Genomic DNA, 21518 nt, shown 5'->3' with positions numbered 1-21518 from the left:
GGACACATTTGGTTGTTTGCTTGTGGGTCATTTTACCTTAATGAACCCTGGTCACCAATGTTCATTCTCTTTGCAAAATCACTGCCACGTAAACACGGAAATTAACGTCACTAGTTTTTGTATACAAAGGCTGAGCACAACCCCTGATACAATACTTCAACCTGAAAGGCTTGACAATACCTCACACTCCCTGCTCTACATAGAGAGGTATTATAAAGAAAAATAACTCAGCTATATATACTGTCATCTCCCTTCCCCAACCTACATGCCAAAACATATACAAAATGAATATGTCATAAAGTGACGGAGACCATAAAAGAATAACAAAAAGGTGAATATAACATTACAAATTGTACCACATGTAATCATATAATAAAGGCTCTTTGTTCGGCGTGATTTAGATATTAATTCTTAGTTAAACTGAAGGTTGATATTAAGGTAAACTTTCACTTTAAAGGGCCCGTATTAAACTTCTGCCGCAGCAGCCAGATAACAGTAAAAGCTTAATAGCTGCAGAACAAAAAAAGTAAACATTTTTTAAAAAAACAACACAATGCGTGGTTTATACCTGACAGGTAAAAATGATCAGACTGTTGAATTAATTCAGGATTGCTGTTGTTCCCTAGCAGAATAACTATAGAAGAAGCTGATTCTGCTTATCTCTGAAACAAAATGTATAAATATGTATTTACCTCCAGGTTAATAATATACTAATTTGGGGAAGTCAAATGAGATGCCACATGAGGCAAATAAATGGGGTATTCTTCATTGGGATAGCCACTGTGCTGAAGGCTTCAATACAAAACAACTGATTTTGTGGGAGATCTGTGAACATCTACTAATGGAATTGTGGGTTTAATATTAGGATTTCAATAGAATTAGTTTCCGGCACTTACTCATCATTCAGAGGGTACAAAACGCGTAAGGTGGAGAAGCATGAGGTCAGTATGCTGAAATGTTTTAATATACATTCTTGATTAAATTGGAATTTTTATAATTAGAATTTTGAGTTATGGGAATTCTTTTGAAATACTTGCGAAGTGTGCCTTGGGAACCGGCATATTGTCTGTTAACTTTGGTCCTTTGACTGACCTTGGATTATCTCAAGCATTAGGATTGTTACTATAAGGATTGAGATACCGACCTTCCTATGATCTTTCTTCCCTATTGTTAACATTGGCATCAAGCATCATTTTTACCAGACAGTTGGCAACCCTACTTACTATATACTACTGGTTGTGAGTAGATTGCTCCTATGGTAGCCACATTTTAGTTTTTCTCTAGTATCATTTTTATGACCAAGGCAGTGAACTAGTGGGATGGTCGCAACAACCGTAGTCAGGGCCGCCATTAGAAATCACGGGGCCCCGTACAACAAAATTTTTGGGGCCCCCTGGGCCCCGCCCACACTGACGACCAAGCTCCGCCCCATATCCCGCCCACATCGCAGTTAAAAGACCACACAGACATCAGCGCTAAAAAAGTAACCCCCCCCCCACACAAGTTGTAAAAAGCTATTGATGGTCAGGGCCCCCTTATAAAAAAAATTGGGGCCCCAAAAAAAAAAAATTAAATTTTTTTTTTTTTTAAAAACATTGGTGGCAGGGGCCCCCTGTTAAAAAAAACTTGGGGCCCCAACAAAAAAAAATGTAAAAAAAACTAAAAAATAAACAAACATTGGTGGCAGGGGCCCCCTTCTAAGTTAAAAACAAATTGGGGCCCCAAAAAAAATTTAAAAAAAATAATAATTTTTTTTTGAAAAAAAAAAAAAAACTGGTGGCAGGGGCCCCCTTACAAGTTAAAAAAATTTGGGGCCACCAAAAAGAAAATTAATTTTTTTTTTAAAAAAAAACCCCCAAAAAAAACAATGGTGGCAAGGGGCCCCTTACGAGTTAAAAAAAAATTGGGGCCCCAAAAACAAAAGTTTTAAAAAAAAGATTGGTGGCAGGGGCCTATAGAATATTAAAATAATACATTGGTGGCCAGGGGATTAAAAAAAAACAAAAACACAAACTGGTGTTCAGTAGAATTGAACTCATGGCTTCAGTACTTCAACTTCGCCTCCTTTCGTGACTTCGGGTCTTTTCACCGCTTCAGGACTTCGGCTTCGGCTGTTTTCGTGACTTCGGGTCTTTGCGCTGCTTCAGGACTTCGGCTTCGGCTGTTTTCGTGACTTCGGGTCTTTTCGGCGCTTCGTGACTTCGGGACTTCGGCTTTTTCCGTGACTTCGGGTCTTTTCGTCGCATCGGCTTCGGCTTTTCGGCACTTCCGCATTCGGCACTGAAGAGGCAAGGCGTACGGCTCGGGCGCTCGTAAGGGGGGCCCGGATCTTCAAAAAAATGCAGCGCTGCCGGGCCCCCCTTCATGCCCGGGCCCGGTACGCTTGTCCCCCCTGTCCCCCCCTGATGGCGGCCCTGACCGTAGTAAATAACTTTGTCAAACCACTAAGATGGCCATGCATATAAACATATGCTTTTTGGCATTGGTCGTCAGATGAACAGGTATTTGCCCAGTTTGGCCACCTACAAGTTAGGTCAAATCTGGCAGATCAGTTTGTTTGGCCCCAATAAATGAATCATATGGAGGCCCATACACAGATAGAAAAGGTGTCAACTTCATCAGACAGAGGTTTATTGGCAGCTTAACTCTGCCTGTGTATGGGCAGCTTTACACTATATTTTATAGATCAATACACAGGGTCAGACCGGGCCAGCAGCAGTGTCGGACTGGCCCACTGGGATACCAGGAAAACTCCCAGTGGGACCTCTTGCTTGTAACCATTTAGTGAATTTCATGGTCATTCCCTACTTCTTTATGGGGAAAATTGAAGAATATAGTAAGTAGATATAAAAGAATAGGAGAATAAAGAATTTGAGTGAGGAGGAATAATAGTTTGGAAAGTGGGCCCACCGTCTAAGATTTTCTAGTGGGCAAGTTTCAGGAAACACTCCCTTAATCATTGCCTATGATTAAGGGAGTTTTTCCCGAAATATGTAACGCAAAGATTTTAACCCTATTGCTGCAATAAACTTCTTTTGACTTTTATCCAGAGTGCCATCTGAATCAATTGCCTATTGGATCTATAGCACAGTGGGGACGCTGGTGGCTGAGCACATGGAGCATTGTGGAGCTGACTGGAGGGGCAGATCGTGGTGGGGCGAGTCTAGAGCAGTCATTTCTCTATCTGACTTTATATTCCGTGATTTACCCTTATTTATCAATAAAACACAAAATGATAAAAACTGTGACTTTTTCAGATTGTCGAGAGAAAATTCCACATTTTTTTGTGAAATCGTCAGAAAAGCCCAAAATGTTTGGATTATTGTACAAAACCCAGTGCAGACAGTAATATCTTCAAATTGCAAATAGGACCTCTGCCATTGACTTCTACAGGACCTCGACAGGTTGAAGAAGAATATTTTCGGATTCTTACTTTTTGAAGCCTCTGGGTATAATAAATCTTGAAAAATATCATTTTTTTCCTCTAAAAATTCTGATTTTATAGTAAAAATAGCATTCTGACTCTTTACAAGAGCTGAAGTCATAAAGTCAGCATAAATGCTAAATGTACTGTTCTAGCTGACTTTAATGACCCAGTTACTAGAGGTTTTGTTTGAGTTAATACTAATTAGGTCAATATTGGCACACTGCCATTACATTACAGTTAGGAGTGATTCACAGAGCCATGTCGATGTTGGGTGGGAACAGCCTGACCTATGACTAAGGGATTTACTCCCGAAACGCGTTAGGATTCACAGCAGCAACCCCAATAAATCTTTTCCAGAAATGCCGTCTATCTGTTCTTGTATCTATTGCGGGAACAGCCTGAGGCTTACAGTTGCATCATATCTAGGAGAGACCACCATACAAGAGCTGTAGTAGCCCAGCCTCACTTTGCATGCGGAGGACACGATGATGACAGACTGTAAATTTAGTAGAACCTCCCCTCGCAAGGCAATACCACACGTGCAGTAAGATAAGCCGGCTTCTCTTACATTTAGCCACTTACAAACATGTTTTAGAACGAGAAACCTTCCAGATCAGGGTTGCCAGGTCTAATTTTCAAAACCAGCCAAAGCCGGCTACAAAACCAGCCCACAACTAGCCAAGAATATAAACACATTCATCTTGTCAGTGTGCTGCAGTGCTTTGGACTTCACAACTAGCCAAGAGGCATTTCAAAAGTAGCCTGTAAATAGCACAATATGTGAAAAATAAATGAATATATGTGATTATTCGCAATTTTTTCCATGCAGCAAAATGGGACAGATTCGCCTGTCACCAGGGGCATAACTACAGAGTGGGGCCCAGGAATTATATGGGCCCCATAAGACCCTAATACATATACAGTTTTATTAAATATTGGTAAAACAGCTCAACCTCTAGACATTTTGGTGGCCAGCAGATTTTCGCTCCAAAATTGTCTGAAATTGAGGAAAGTCACTGGAAAATGTGAGAATGCTTAATAGGGATGGGAGACTGGGGGTACAGAACCCAAAATCCTGCTTTAAACAAAAACAACATTACCCAACATGCAATGGTACTTAGGCTTGGCATTAGGGTTGCCACCTTTTCCGAAATGTTTTACCGGCCTGATGGGGGGCAGGAACAAAAAGGGGCGGATGTGACATCAAATGGGGGCGGTGCCATGCCATAAAAGGGGCGTGGCCACTGCACTGACATTTCAAGATGGGGACAAAGTCATAAAATCTTTTACAGGGGATTGGGGGCAGGCCAAGGGGTCTTTTTAAGGGTATTACAAATTTACCGGCAGCTACATTGCCGGTAAATGTCTAATACTGGCCCCGGCAGGTGTTTTACCGGCTAGGCTGGTAAAATACCGGCAGGGTGGCAACACTACTTGGCACATTAGGGCAACAAAAAACTTTGGGTGGTTTCCAATGTACAAAAGGCAAAAACAATAGCCCAAATCGGTACCTTGGCTAGTTTGTACTTTCACAACCAGCCTAGGATTTAAATTAGTAGTCCAATTTGGCTGAAAACCCGCCAGCTGGAATGGCTTCTGTAGCACGGGCCTTGCTCGACTCCTCTCTCCCTTGCAACATGCCACTTTAGCTCTGCTGAAGTTTCCTGAAAGCTCTTATAGTTTTCAGAACAGCCCATTCCATTTCTAATTCTAGGGGGAAATCGTTTTGATTTTGAAATGTGGGTCAGATCTTGCCAGTACAGCAGAGGTGCGGCCATAGATGGCAAAGATACGTGACACAAAAATGTGCAACCCTGTCGTTTCAGCTACTTCCCAGGTCCTTCCTTCTGTGTATGAATGTTACGTTTGTGCTCAGGACCCCTCCCCTCGCTGACAGTGAGTTTAGGCCGGAGAGCGAGGGGGCGTGGCTATAACTCTAGTACCGAGGAACTGACTGACTGGGTTACTAAGAGGAGCTGCTGGGAGAGAAGTGTCACAGTGGTTGCAGGGACGGTGTCTCATTCGTGACTCAGGTCAGTTCATTTCTAATGTGTTCCCTTAAATAGCCCGGTGTCACCTACTACTTGCTGCTGCTCTTCAACTTTCAACATCCTGAGCCTTTTGCTGGCAGGCGAGGGTGGGAGGAAGATGAAAACTAAACTTGAAAGTGAAGCTGTAGGGACAGAACTATAACTCTCCGCATCCCCTGACTGGTAAAAAGTTGGACAGTTCAGCAAGAACACTGGATTCATCGGTGGAGTTTTAGTGCAGCAACATAACTAACACTAGCTGTATCATTCATACAGTATTATTTATATGATGTCCTCTATCTGTGTGCCATTCATACAGCTTGTTATTATTAATGGGACTGTTCACCTTTAAATTAACTTTTAGTAGGTGTAGGTGTAGAGAGTGATATTCAGAGACAAGTTGCAGTTGGTTTTCATTGTTTACTATTTGTGGTTTTTGAGTTATTTAGCGTCTTATTCAGCAGCTCTCCAGTTTGCAGGTTCAGCAGTCTGGTTGCTAGGGTCCAGATTACCCTAGCTACCATGCACTGATTTGAATAAGGGACTGGAGAGGGCCTGAATAGACAGATGTGTAATAAAAAAATTATATATATATATATCAACGACAATAAATTGGTAACCTCACAGAGCATTTGTTTTTTTAGATGGGGACAGTGACCCCCATTTGAAAGCTGGAAAGAGTCAGAAGAAGAAGGCTAATTATTCAAAAACCATAAAAAAATAAATAAAGGCCGATTGAAAAGTTGCTTAGAAGCCATTCTATAACATGTTAAAAGTTAACTTAAAGGTCAGCCTACCCTTTAAAGGAGAACTAAACCCTTAATTAAAAAAAAACCCACTAGCCTACATAGACCCCCCTCCCCCCCAGCCTAACTGTTACCCTTGGTAAATGCCCCTAACTATTTACTTACCCCTCGGTGCAGATAAAGGGCATCGGAGTTCACGGGCACCATCTTCTTCTCTTCGGTGATCTTCGGTCTTCTTGCAGCGCTTCGGCAATTTCAGTGACTTTTGGAGCCGATTGCTCCAACTGCGCATGCGCCAATACGCTGCTCTCTTCACAAAGATTACCGATACCGGTAAGGTTTTTTAAATTAAGGGTTTACTTCTCCTTTAAGATCAGTATTAATGTGCCCTTCATACAGGCTGGTAATATTCTGACAGATAGTGTGCCATTCATACAGGCTGTTATGATTTCTATGAGTGTGGTGTTTATACAGGCTGGAAATAATTATACATGTATCAATCTGGATGTAAATATTGTGCTCTGTGCCAAAATATTGTTTATACATCTTGGTTAGTTTATGTACTGTATGAGTGTGGTGTTACTACAGGTGGTAACATGTTGTTTATGCTATAACTGGTGAGTTTATGTTTTGTATGTAACAGGTGGTGACATGTCTTGTATCAGACAGGTGGTTATGTCATGTAATACAGGCTGCTTGTAGTAATGTTCATTACCAGCCTGCCGTTCTGTCACTTAGGGGCAGATTAATTAAGGTCCAAATGGTAAATTCAAATTCGAATGTTCGAATATTTTTTTGGTCAAAACTCGAAAATCTGAATTTTAAATCACCAACTCAAATTTGAATTTGAATGTGAGATTTATCAGAACTTGACCTTGGCAACAATTCTAATTTGAATATTCACCACCTAAAACCTGCCGAGTTCATGTAGAAGTCAATGGCAGAGGTCTGTTGAACCATTTGCAGATGTTAAATGCCTTCCTGCCATTCGAGTTTTTTTTTTTTCGGAGGCAAACTCGATTCAAATTCGACGTTCAAGTTTTTCATAAATAACCTCCCATTCAAGTTATGAGTGTATTAAATTTTATTAGAGTTACAACAAAATTCACATTACTTCGAAATTCGACCTTTGATAAATCTGCCCCTTAGAGTCAGGCATTCATACATCCTGGTCATATGGAACATTGGAACTATTTATATTACTCTCTCTTCCTCTGTTTAAAAACCCTATATTACCTAAGAACAAAAAATATCCTGTAAATAACAGTGCTTACTGCTGTTATAACTTAACCCCCGAAACGTTGTGAACCTTTTGTTTGACTCAATAAACACGTTTGCAATGCTATTGTGTGCCAGTACTTCGTTTGGAGAATCCTATACTCATGGGGAGAGCCGTATCCCCCTAGGACTGAGCACCTAGCAACAGCTATCAAGGAGGGCCAGGGTGTGCAGACAAACTTTGCCTTATACATCCCCTTTACAGGACATGTAAACTCCTCACATAAAAATGTAATCACTGAAGAGCCTCTTTGAAATCTCTAAATACCTGCCACTCTGTTCTAGGGTTAATAGTAAGGCTGCAGCATCCCTTTAATCACTTAGGATTCCTTCGGCTCCTCTGACCCACTCTGCCACCTCCCTTGGGAATTTCCTCTGGCCGTTGGCTACTGAGCATGCTCACTTCTTCTCAACTCAGGTTAATAAACACACGCTCCATTCTATCAGCCAATGAAGAGATGGCTTTGCTGGTTCCCATAGAAACTCTGCTCTAGCTGTCTGCTCCTTTTTTTAAATCCTAACCCCTTCTCCTGAGCTCAAAGTAGCCATTACAGTGCTCATTCCAAGCAGGACTTGTCATCATAGTAAATTCTGTCTGTGTTTGCCTGCATTCTTTAATTGCCTGAACTTTACATCACTTATGTGCTGTTTGCAGATTTAAATCCACTGATGATGTGTCAGAGGGAAAATTGCCCTCGGGTGAAAGCTACTATTTGTTTTAGGAAAATGTGATGGCGCTGGCAGTACAAATAATGCCATTTTGGTGGGGGAGATATGCCCAACGTATATACATAGTAGGAAAATGTAGGCTTAACATGTCCTTTAAGTGCAGCTTAAAGGGATACTGTCATCAAAACACAGTTAATAGTGCTGCTCCAGCAGAACTCTGCACTGAAATCCATTTTTCTCAAAAGAGCATTTTTTATGTTTAATTTTGAAATCTGACATGGGGCTAGATATATTCCCAACTGCCCCCAGTCATGTGACTTGTGCTCTGATAAATTTCACACACTACTGTAATGCAAGTTGGAGTGATATCACCCCTCCCTCTCCCCCGCAGCAGCCTAACAACAGAACAGTGGGAAGGTAACCAGCAGCAGCTCCCTAACACAAGATAACAGTTGCCTGGTAGATATAAGAACAGCACTCAATAGTAAAATCCAGGTCCCACTGCAACACATTTAGTTAGATTCAGTAGGAGAAACAACAGCCTGCCAGAAAGCAGTTTCACCCTAAAGTGCTGGCTCTTTCTAAAAGCACATGACCAGGCAAAATGACCTGAGATGCCTACACACCAATATTACAACTAAAAAAAAATACACTTGCTGGTTCAGGAATGAAATTTTATATTGTAGTTTCTATATTGTTTTATATTGTTTTAATGTATTTCCTGTAATAGTTAATAAAGCTATATATTTTTAAAAAAAATTTCAGGTAATCCCCGCCAGTAAGAATGGAAACAGAAAGCAATGAAGACACCAAAGCTGTTTACAGGTGCTCCCACCCCCCTGGTACTATATTTTTGGAAGAAAAGGTGAAAAAACCCATGAGGTTAAAGAGCCGCTTAGCTGAGAAAGTAATGAAGATGTGCAGCTGTTCTCCTGGGAAAGCCAAGGAGTTCTTGTTCAACTTCTTCCCAGTGTTAGAGTGGCTACCCTCCTACAAGCTGAAGGAATACCTACTGGGGGACATGATGTCTGGACTCATTGTGGCAATACTATTGGTGCCTCAGTCAATCGCCTATTCCCTTTTAGCAGGACAGGAGCCAATCTTTGGCCTCTACACTTCGTTTTTTGCCTGCATTATTTATTTCCTAATGGGAACCTCTAGACATATCCATGTTGGGATATTTGGAGTGCTGTGCTTGATGGTGGGTGAGGTGGTGGACAAGGAACTACAAGTTGCTGGATATGACAGCCTGGACAGCCACAAAGGACAGATGCTAGACACACTAAATCAAAATATCACACAGGGCTTATTTGATCAGAATCACACAGTGGCCATGACCTGTGACAGAAGCTGTTATGCAATCACAGTTGGAGCCACTGTTACTTTTATGGCTGGAGTCTATCAGGTAGGTGAAGTCTGACACACTACTGTTTTATTTTTTATGCCAGCCTACTAAACATGCAAGAAGGTTAGACATCATTCGTTATCTTCAGGAAAGATAAGTGTTTATCTTATCTGGAATTAAAGAGATACTGTCAAAACGCATCAGTTAATAGTGCTGCTCCAGCAGAATTCTGCACTTAAATCTGTTTCTTGAAAAAAACTGATTTTTTATATTTAATATCTGACATGTGGCTAGACATATTGTCAATTTCCCAGCTGCCCTCAGTCATGTGACTTGTGCTCTGATAAATTTCATACACTCTTTACTGCAGTACTGCAACTTGGAGTGATATCACCCCCTCCCTTTCCCCCCAACAGCCTAACAACAGAACATTGTGAAGGTAACCAGGTGGCAGCTCCCTAACACAAAATAACAGCTGCCTAGTAGATCTAAAAACAGCACTCAATAGTAAAATCCAGGTCCCACTGCAACACATTCAGTTACATTGAGTAGGAGAAACAACAGCCTGCCAGAAAGCAGTTCCATTTTAAAGTGCTGGCTCTTTCTGAAAGCACATGACCAGACAAAATGACCTGAGATGGCGCCTACAGGCCAATATTACATCTAAAAAAAATTTAAAAACACTCTAAGGTTCAGGAATAAAATTTTATACTGTAGAGTGAATTATTTCCAGTGTAAACAGTGTAATTTAGAAATAAAAACTACATCATAAAAATCATGACGTAATCCCTTTAGTGATGCTGCCTAAAGCGTGTCATACTTGGAAAGATATGCTTATTTGTTGAGGTCACCAAACGAGTGGATCTTTGACCAATTTGGCAAATCAGATGTTTGGATCCCATTCCAATGATTAGATCATAATAGGGGCCATAGACATTTCAGGGGTCATTTATGTTTTACAGGGACAAAAGTGCTAGAGCACTAAGGGGAGCAAGACCACTTGAAACCTTGGAAATATTGCACTTCATTTGCTTTCATTCTGGCACAGGAGGAGAGGGTGCAGGTAGCAAGGACAGGACTCAGTTGCAGTCTTCGCATATCCTTGCACATCTAAATTATACAAAAGTTAGGGGGCGGGGGGGTGCCTATGTGCTTTCCCCATCCTACACCTTACCAATGCACCACTGACTGATACAACCAGCACTGTATTCATGAGAAAAGTCACAGGTCTCTGCACTCAGAAACAGACATGCGTCAGAACAAAGTGTGCCAATGGCCGTTAGCAGCCTTTTTCTGCACTTTGCGAAATGTGTTTGGCTTTGGAAATAACCCCTTTTGTTTTGACCTTATGCCCAGCCCATCAAACTACTAATTTGTCAAGCACCACCCCAGGGAATCTTATCCCCTACCATAGGGCATTGTGACTGTAACATTTAAAGAAAAAATCCTAATGTAAAGTATAATATCTCACCAGTAATACGTGGGGTCTGGGTGCTCATGCCTCAGACCTACAGCTCGAGGTGGAGTTATCTAACCATAAAATGGCAGGCATTCACAGATCCCACAAACAGGCTTGTAAAAAAACCTGAAAGCTTTATTTTAGGGCAAAAAGTAGATCAATACATAGCCTTACGCGTTTTGTACAGTCCGGCACTTCATCATTTAAAATGACTTAAAATGTGTGACTGTAACCCCCTAATGAAGAGTAGTGCTGACCTGGGTTAGGGTGTTAGTGAATAGAGTAATTATTGGTATCTAACAGATTGGCATCCCCAGTAATTTGGGGCTTTTTCTCCCTTTGTTAAAATGGTTAAAAAACAAAAAAAAACAAATTGAACATGGAAATGGAAATATCAATACTACTGAAGTTTATTAGATTTGTTTTCACTGAAGCTGAAAAAAGTATTTTCTCCCTTGGCTACTGAGCATATAGAACTATTGCTGGGTAAACATTGTTTAAGGATTGTTAGATCTGTATGAATAATAAATAATAATAGAGCGCATAGATTGCAGCAGTCCACAGCTGATGGCAAACATGCTGTTCTTCAGACCAGCACATATTGGCCGGCCGAAAAGGTCCACAAAGCGTCTATAGTTCCCATCCACTTATAATGTAAAATGCCTGAGAACCCCGATATTGGTACTTTTCAGCACTTTCTGGCTAGAAAACCCCTGTTTCTGATGTTTCAGCTGTTTTTCCAGGTGGTGACACCAGCTGAAATGTGCTACACTAAGAATCACCTTGTCTGCTATAAGTAACTAAAGCAACTAGACAGCAAGCGGGGGTCGGAGTTAACAGCTAAGTATAACCACAAATATCAGTTACCGGTACACGAGAAAACTAGTTGACAGGATGCAATATTTGTAGCCCTTTATCTGTAGCCCAGTGTTTCCAATGATATTATAATTTTGCACAGTAAAAATATGTCATTCTAAGTGACTCTCCAATATACATAAATTAAACATTTTCAAAGTTTTAAAGTTGTATGTAAATGTTGAATAATTTAAGTTGATTGAATGTTTGTTTATTCCTTTCCATTCTCCTGGTCTGGTTGTGCTTATAATGTCGTTTTACGTTTGAATAAACCAATGAAGTATCATACTTGTGACTTATTGAGAGCCAGCACACTGCCCTCTGCTGAGCAAACTTTGGATTTTCTTATTACCTGCAGGCTCTAATAATAAACTAAAGTGCTAGTGACAAACACAAAAATGTCATTCGTTTTCACAGGAGCATTACATTTCATTTGAATAAGACAACATAAGACCCAACTAAAGCTGCACTTTATGGACAGACAGGATAGTAAAGAAAAGGGATTAAATGCCAACACTTCATATACTTGTACCTGGGCTCTGATTCACTAATATATATTGCATTCCTCTTGCAAAATCGGAGTCTCTATGATAATCATTTTAGGGTTTACCATAGGGCTACCAGATCACTTAAAGGGCACCTGTTGGGTAAAAATGTTATCTCCAACCAAAGGTGCGCGCTAATCAAGCCCGCATTCCAGTTGTGGTTTGTTTGTTTTTTTAAAAATGCCCCCCGTCAGCACTACGCTACCCACAGCCATGTCTAATCACTCGCATGCGCATAATGAAAATGTACCCCGAATTGCTCGTTATGCGCACCTCCTGGTGCAGGTAGCGTAGCGCTGGCGGGGGCATTTTTTTTTTAAAGAAAATTACTGTTATCCCCAACTGGAATGCGGGCTCTATTAGCCCGCACCTGTGGTCAGGGATAACATTTTTACCCAACAAGTGCCCTTTAAAGCGATACTGAAACGTTTTTTTCAAAACGCATCAGTGCTACTCCAGCTAAATTCTGCACTGAAATCCATTTTATATTAATTTAGAAATTTGGCATGGGGCTAGACATATTGCCAGTTTCCCACATGCCCTTGGGTCATGTGACTTGTGCTCTGATACACTTCAGTAACTGTTTACTGCTGTACTGCAAACTGGAGGGATTTTACCCCCTCCCTTCCCTTTCCAGCAGTCCATCAGCAGCTTATTAACACATTATCCAAGATTGGATCGCTGTATACCTCAAAAACCACAGGTTATTGAGGGGAGAAAACAGAAAATACAAATAATATAGTGTAGTATTTTATAAAAAAAAATTGTGACACCCTTGGTGCTTCTTATATATTTAATTTGTGCTTAGTCAGCTTATGGAGGATATTTTTTAGCTGACTAAGCACAAATTAAATATATAAGAAGCACCAAGGGTGTCATAAATTTTTTTTATAAAATACTACGCTATATTATTTGTATTTTCTGTTTTCTCCCCTCAATAGTCTGCGGTTTGTGAGGTATACATTGATCCAATCTAGGAGAGCCCTAGTGATTGCTGGACTGAGAATTCAATGCTCGGGAGATTCAAACTTGTTATTTGATATTTAGCTTATTAAAACATATCTCCCAACATTTAGGAAACAGAAAGAGGGACAAAAAGATTCTGCGCGTGTAGCGCGGTGAAATGTTTTGACCACGACCATTTTTGTGACCACACCCCCTAATTACCATGTTAATTTTACATAATTTGGCAGGTTATGAAAGTTTGAACACATTTCTGTGGTTTTTATGTGTTATTACAGTTTTGCAAATGAAGGTGAATTGCCCTTTAAGCTGTGAGTCTTTGTTCTTATCTTATCAAACTGTTACAAAAGTATGTTAAATATCTATTCTGGGCTGTCTGCCAAGACCCAATTAAGTTAGAAACTTTGTATCTGTTTCTGGCTGTTCAGTGCAGCAGATCAAAGAGAAACTCAGTACAAATCCATGACAGCGGGTTGAGCTGTCAAAAGCGGGACTGACCCACTCAAAACAGTTGGGAGGTATGTTAACAGAACAATGGGCAGCTAACCAGATAGCAGCTATCTGACGCCTCTGCTGAAGGATTTGTTTGCATTGCTAAAAGTGCTCCCTAGCCTAGTGATAGACATGAGAATAGCACCACTACCTAGATTGGGAAAGGGTGAAACAATAGCTGTGTCAAAGAAGTTCCATCCAGAAGTGCTCTCAAAGCTCAGAATCAGGCACACTGCATTAAGATGGCTGCCTCCACACCAATATTACAGCTAAAGAAAATACATTTATTGGTTCAAGAATAAAGCCGGCCATAGATGATCCGAACGATCGGACTTCACCATCTCCCGACCTCCCACTAACCATTCAGATAAAATAAAGTAGAAAAGAACAGATCAGCCGATGTTCTGCCCCTGACAGCAATCGTACCAAAGTTATGTCCGACAAAGCTAGTGACAGTCTCCCACTGAAAATTGTCAGATCAGCAATACATGCAGAGATATTATCGTCATCCGACAGAAATCTTTTAACCTGTCCGATCGACCAAACGGCCGATCTCCTCCGGACGAAAAATGACGGGACTGATCGGATCTTTGCGTCTATGGCCAGCTTAAATTTTTAAATGGTAGAGTGCATTATTTGCAGTGTAAACAGTGTTATTTAGAAATAAAAAGTAAACCATAAAAATCATGACAGAATCCCTTTAAACATTCGTGGACAGTTCTAGAATATCCAGATAGAAAGACTGTACTGATTGCAGTTTACTGCAGCCCTGCAACATCCCTGAATTTCCACATTATCTGGTAACCTAGCTTATTAGTTACAGCAACACTAAATCAGCGTTTATATCCTTATAATACACAAAAGCCAGGAATATCTTGTAAATTATATCCTTATAAACGGTGAGTAGTGATGTCATCAGTTATAAACGGTGAGTAGTGATGTAATTTCTGTCACATGACTCACTAAAATTTGTGTATTATAATTAATAAAGTACCCCCAGTTGTAAAATATGAGGATATTATAAGTTACCTCGGAGTTCCATGACCTGTATAAAAACACTCGGCCTTCGGCCTCGTGTTTTTATATGGTCATGAAACTCCTCGGTAACTTATAATATCCTTATATTTTACAAGAGGGGGTACTTTATTCACTATATAATCTACAGTCTGGTCAATTCCCTATGGGACCAGACTGTAAATTATAACCTTATAAACAGCGCGTTCTGGCGTCAGAACGCGCCGTTTATAACTTAATGCGTCAGCAGTGGACACTGCCGCACGCTACCTGCAGCTTATCTTCCTGCCTGTCTGCCGCACTTGTCACTTCCCCACGTCCTCTCTCTCCCTCTGCTGTTTCCTTTGTCAGTGTCTCTCTCACTCTTCTGTCCCCCCCTCCACCTCTGATCTTGCTCAGTCTGCGTTACGTCTTTCTCCCTCTTCCGCTCCCCCTCCAACCACTCCCTCTGCCCCTCCCACACACTTGAAAATAAAACCTGTCAAAAATGACATATGCTGCAGCCCGTGAGCTTAACTCTTACAAAACAGCAACATCCCTTAGTTACATACCTTGTGCTTGTAAGGGCGGGGCAATTATGGATATTTATAGGCAGGTAAGCCAATGGCTAATCACGTGGGTGTGGCTTGCGAGCAGCTGGATAAGATCAATTGGTGGATGCCCGTACTGAGGTAAAGTCTTCTAAGTGTTCTTATACAAAACAAGTAGATTGCACGTGCTGCATGTCTGCTGTGTGTAGTGATGCCTTACAACATGTGCCCCTAAACTGTGTGGCTCATGCGACATGATTTCTGGGGCATATAAACCTTGGATGCAGCTGGGTATAATGTCCCATGTTTTCTTATAACTGTAAGCCTGTTAGTTCATAATTGAATGAGCATTAGATATTGACTAATAGTACAGCAACAGGAACTTGCTTTTAGCAGAAAAGGGCTGCATTAGTTGTTGCTGAACTTCAATTTTCACCTCATGGGATTTTCTTTCTATTCTTAAGCGTATAGCTATATTGCAATACTAATCAAAATGTACCAGAAACAAGTAAACATCAGAAAAACAGAACAAGCATAAACAATCCAAAGCCTGAAGTCAATGGGCCCTGCTCTTAACTGCCTACCCAGTTCCAGTCAGACTGAGCTCCCCATGCCTCCTCCTCCTCCTTTATGGGAGCTGCCACTACATTCTGGAAAACTCTGTTGTAGAAGGACAGATGAGAAGAAAAATTAGTGTAGGGTAACTTTTATTTTGTACAGCAGATGTTTTCCCTCATGAGGTAAACAAATCTTTTCCTCTGAGGGATGCCACTTTAGTTCAGCCACTGAAACTTCCCCCTCCTAACCTTGCCTTCAGCCATCTCTGATGGCTACTTCAAAACAACCGGAAGAAGAAATACAGGTACCTAGGCCCCTAAAATGGCTGCAGGGAAAGATAAAAATCAACAAGGAGAGACACCAGCAAAATAGACTAGTTGGCATTATGTAAAAAGCAAACACATAAATCTTCAGGAAGTAAAAACTGAACTCAGAAACTTTAGATTATAATGAATAATGTACCCCCTACTTTAAATTTATAAAGATATTAATAGTCACCTCGGAGTTATGTGACCTGTATAAAAGCACTCGGCCTGCGGCCGAGCATGTTATTCTCTGTTTATCTATCTGTGGGTATCACTTTCAGCACATGTAAGGTATCTTGAGGGACTGCTGTTCATTTCATGGAAACTGCCCATAAAGACAAAAAATAAAGTGGGATCCTGTACCCTGCAAAGGAGGACCTGTGAGGCCTAGAAACACGTACATGGGGTTGGACTGGATATATATTTGTATGTATATCTGTGGATTTGAATTCAGTTTTCCACAAACCAGGTGAATCATCCTAAAACCCCAATTTAATAATTAGTGTGCCATTTCCACCACACTCCAAGTACAAGCACCAGGTTAGTGCTGGAACTGTGCTGGAAATAAGAGGAATTTATCACCAATTACAGTGTCCCAGAAAATAAAAAAGAATTAGTTGCTCATCGTGACTCAGTGTTTCTCCTAAAAACAGCTCTGTTATATAATATCAATTACAGGCTTATAATGCTCTCATTTCCATTTTCAGCTTGTAAAGGAACACTTTCCACTAATATTGGCATAGTTAAAGGGATACTGTCATGGGAAAAAACATTTTTTTCAAAATGAATCCATTAATAGTGCTGCTTCAGCAGAATTCTGCACTGAAATCCATTTCTCAAAAGAACAAACAGATTTTTTTATATTCAATTTTTAAATCTGACATGGGGCTAGACATATTGTCAATTTCCCAGCTGCCCCAAGTCATGTGACTTGTGCTCTGATAAACTTCAATTACTCTTTACTGCTGTACTGCAAGTTGGAGTGTTATCACCCCCCTCCCTTTTTCCCCCAGCAGCCAAACAAAAGAACAATGGGAAGGTAACCAGATAACAGCTCCTTAACACAAGATAACAGCTGCCTGGTAGATCTAAGAACAACACTTAATAGTGAAAACCCATGTCGCACTGAGACACATTCAGTTACATTGAGAAGGAAAAACAACAGCCTGCCAAAAAGCATTTTTCTCCTAAAGTGCAGGCACAAGTCACATGACCAGGGGCAGCTGGGAAATTGACAAAATGTCTAGCCCCATGTGAGATTTCAAAATTGAATATAAAAAAATCTGTTTGCTCTGCACTGAAATGGATTTCAGTGCAGAATTCTGCTGGAGCAGCACTATTAACTGATTAATTTTGAAAAAAAATTTTTTTCCCATGACAGTATCCCTTTAAGTCCATTAGTTCTTGTTGTAATACCGTTTCAGACCACAAGGTGAAGACAAGTATGTATATGTTGTAAAAATGTTTTGGATAATTTAATCTTGTCGCAGGGGTTTTAAATGTGCTTATGTTTTGTAATTGTTCTCTAAGTGGGAATGCAATAGCAAATAACATATTTGCTTTTAAAATTTAGAAAAATGTAGGAATTCACCAAGGAGTTCTATGACCATATAAAAGTTGCAGGCCAAGTTTCTAATAGTTTTATAAGCGACTTAAGGTGGACATAGACGCAAAGATCCGCTCGTTAATGGCATATCGGGGGTAATATGATTGTTCGGCCGTATGGCCAAACGATCCGATTACGATGTGCAATTGGCTCCGGCGGGATCGGTAGGGTCAAAATCAACTCTGACCGATCGACCAAACGATCGATATCTGCCGGACGGAAGATGTCGGCACACGCCGATCTGTGTGTCTATGGCCACCTTTACAAGTTTTACACAGATTATATTATAATATAATACCAACATTTTCATGAGTTCCATGACACTAGTCCTAACACTAATAATAACTGCTTAGGAATACTGCATACAAGAGCTATGAACAGCCTGTAAAATATATCCTTATAAATGGTGCTTAGTGATGTAATATGTTATAATCAGTACAGAGTGATTTGTGTCACATATCTCTTGTGTATTATAAAAAATAATGTAATATTCAAGTTGGAGCTCTATATTATGAAAGCAACTTTATATGGCCATGTCACCAATTATATCTTTATATTTTATAGTAGATGGCACATAATACCCCATTCGTTTTAAGGTTATGCGATGCATCTCTGCAGTACATGCATTATGTTCTAAAGGATTTCAGGGCCTCCTATTTTACATATGTACTTGACCATCAACTGCACAGACTGCATTTCAAGAATTCCATAGTGACAGAACAAGCCAAATAGAGACTTGACAGGGACAGGGACCCACAGAGGCAGGGCAGGGTCATCAACAGTTTCATCCAGCACTTGACTGCGGTGTGTATCATTTTCTATGAAGCCTATTAAATATATATATATATGTGTGTGTTTTGTACTTGCATATATACAGTATTTAATGGATCTGTTAATGTTACATCTCTTTTTTCATTACATGTGAGTTTATTGATGACAGTTTCTTTTATGTAAGTGTGTAAATAAGAGTGAATATGGATATTTAGCATGCTTCATTTGTGCTCTTTTTTTTATTCTGCAGCTTGCAATGGGGTTTCTTCAGGTTGGTTTTGTTTCGGTGTACCTTTCTGATTCGTTGCTGAGTGGATTTGCAACAGGAGCATCTTTCACCATCCTTACTTCTCAAGTGAAATACCTCCTAGGTATAAGTATACCTCGTGTCAATGGGATTTGCTCATTGATATACACCTGGATTTACATCTTCCAGAACATTCACCTGACCAACATTTGTGATCTAGTCACCAGCATTTTGTGCCTTCTTGTCCTCATTCCTGCCAAAGAACTCAACGAGTGCTATAAATCTAAGCTCAAAGCTCCAATTCCCATTGAACTTCTTGTAGTTGTTGTTGCAACCCTTGCATCACATTTTGGACACCTTAAAGAGAATTACGGCTCCAGCATAGCAGGGACTATACCCACTGGGTTTTTAATGCCAAAATCACCAGACTGGAGCTTAATTCCAAATATTGCTTTACCTGCTTTATCAATTGCTATAATTGGGTTTGCAATCACGGTCTCTCTGTCCGAGATGTTTGCCAAGAAACATGGGTATGAAGTCAAGGCCAATCAAGAGATGTATGCCATTGGATTTTGCAACATCATCCCAGCCTTTTTCCACTGCTTCACAACAAGTGCAGCTCTGGCAAAAACACTTGTGAAAGAGTCTACAGGATGTAAAACCCAGGTTTCAGGGATCATGACATCCTTAGTCCTTTTACTAGTACTTCTGGTCATTGCACCTCTGTTTTTTTCACTACAAAAATGCGTCCTTGGTGTTATAACCATCGTAAATTTAAGAGGCGCACTTAGAAAGTTTCTAGATTTACCCAAAATGTGGAAGGTTAATAAATTAGATACAACGATCTGGCTAGTTACCATGTTTTCTTCAGCTCTGATCAGCACGGAGCTTGGTCTACTGATAGGTATTGCATTTTCCATGTTTTGCGTCATTGTAAGATCTCAGAGGCCTGTGGCAACTCTGCTTGGTCAGGTGGACAGTACAGAGGCCTATGAATCAATTAAAGCCTACAAAAACCTTAAAATCCCACAGGGAATTAAAATCTTTCGTTTTGAAGCCCCTATATATTATGTAAACAAGCAGCGCTTTAAGATGACCTTGTACAAATATTCTGGTGTTGACCCAGTGTCACTGGCAACAGCTGAAAGAAATAAAGCTAAGAAGATAGAGAAATTAAAAAGACAAGATGGTAGTGTGGAGATAAAAACTCCGGAAGAAACTACAGAGTGTCTCTACAAAGAGCAACAATCAATGCATACCCTAATCATTGACTGTGGTGCCATTCAGTTCATAGACACAGCAGGAATGAACACCTTGAAAGAGGTTCTTAAAGACTATAATGATATTGGTGTTCAGCTGTTGCTTGCTCAGTGCAACGTGACAGTAAAAGATTCCCTTCGGAATGGGGACTTCTTTAAACAGGAGGAAAGTACAGTGATGTTCCACAGCGTACACCAAGCTGTCCAATTTGCACTTCATGTCCAGGAGCAAAGCAATGCCTGTTTAAATGGCTCTGCCGTATAGTAACATAATGTAGCACATATTTGTAGAGATGATTCAAGCAAAATTCAGAAAACTTCTGTGTTCCTTAGGGGTTGTAGGCCACGTAATTTGTTTAATATGTGGATACAACCTGCAGCACATTCCAAAAAGGTGCAAAAAAATTGTTGTACAATCTTCAATCACAGTGGACACTCTTTCCCCCCTTTACCATTTGCCATTATATGTTTGCGGGACATTGGAAAAGAAGGGACTGTCTGGGGAAAAATTATGGATAGCGTTTAGACTGAAGAAAGGGTCCTTATAAAAGGTTAATTTTACCTATAAAGTAGAGATAATAAGTAATATGTACCTTCCGGGTATAATCAAAATTCGCCAGCATGTGAGTGCTAATTTTTGGTACAGGTATGGGACCTGTTATCCAGAATGCTCGGGACCTGGGGTTTTCCGGATAACGGATCTTTCTGTAATTTGGGTCTTCATGCCTTAAGTCTACTAGAAATTCATTTAAACATTACATAAACCCAATAGGCTGGTTTTGCTTCCAATAAGGATTAATTATATCTTAGTTGGGATCAAGTACAAGCTACTGTTTTATTATTACAGAGAAAAAGGAAATCATTTTAAAAAATTCGGATTATTTGGATATAATGCAGTCTATGGGAGACAGCCATTCCGTAATTCGGAGCTTTCTGGATATCAGGTTTCCGGATAAGGGATCCTATACCTGTATTACCATACAATTGTTTTAACATTTTTAGTCTAACAAGGATTATATACTTATCCTGTGGTTTTGAAGGATTCATTTGGGGAAAAAATTCAAATAGTCATTCAAAAAGATGCAGTTGCAGAACAGCTGGAAAAAAGCAAGTTTCTGTGATCCTGCCTGTGCAGCATTTACACCCAACCTGAAGTTTTCCATTGTTTCCTTAAGCAATTTTGGGATAGAGGCCAGAAGTGATTCTCTTATCTTTACATAATTATATGTATCCTAATCGATTGCACACTGCCTTCGTCTCACAAACAATAGAAATGTGGAAATATGGAAGACAGTAGGATATATCAGGTGTACACCAATGGGTACAAGTCAGAAATTAAGTCAAAAGGACAAAAGAACATAGTTTTTTTGAAGTAGAATATGACTTTACAGTAATAGTGCATATAAAATAACATTTCTA

General features: G+C 40.2%; 1 protein-coding gene across 2 annotated transcripts; it reads left to right on the top strand.

Annotated features, from left to right (window-relative positions):
* The first annotated feature begins 4867 nt into the window (after positions 1 to 4867).
* Positions 4868 to 20854, top strand: slc26a2.S (solute carrier family 26 member 2 S homeolog). 2 transcript variants are annotated; one of them, XM_018256127.2, is made up of 3 exons: positions 4868 to 5460; positions 8916 to 9555; positions 18844 to 20854. In XM_018256127.2, the coding sequence occupies exons 2-3, from the start codon at positions 8935 to 8937 to the stop codon at positions 20362 to 20364; spliced, it is 2142 nt and encodes a 713-aa protein (XP_018111616.1). In that variant the 5' UTR covers positions 4868 to 5460; positions 8916 to 8934; the 3' UTR covers positions 20365 to 20854. The 2 variants fall into 2 exon arrangements, with proteins under 2 accessions (XP_018111616.1, XP_041444639.1); XM_041588705.1 differs by lacking the exon at positions 4868 to 5460 and adding an exon at positions 6391 to 6536.
* Positions 20855 to 21518: the final 664 nt, after the last annotated feature.

Source organism: Xenopus laevis, chromosome 3S (assembly GCF_017654675.1).
Source record: "Xenopus laevis strain J_2021 chromosome 3S, Xenopus_laevis_v10.1, whole genome shotgun sequence".
Classification (NCBI taxonomy): domain Eukaryota; kingdom Metazoa; phylum Chordata; class Amphibia; order Anura; family Pipidae; genus Xenopus; species Xenopus laevis.
Note: the sequence above shows the minus strand (reverse complement) of the source record. Positions and strands in the feature narration are given on the sequence as shown.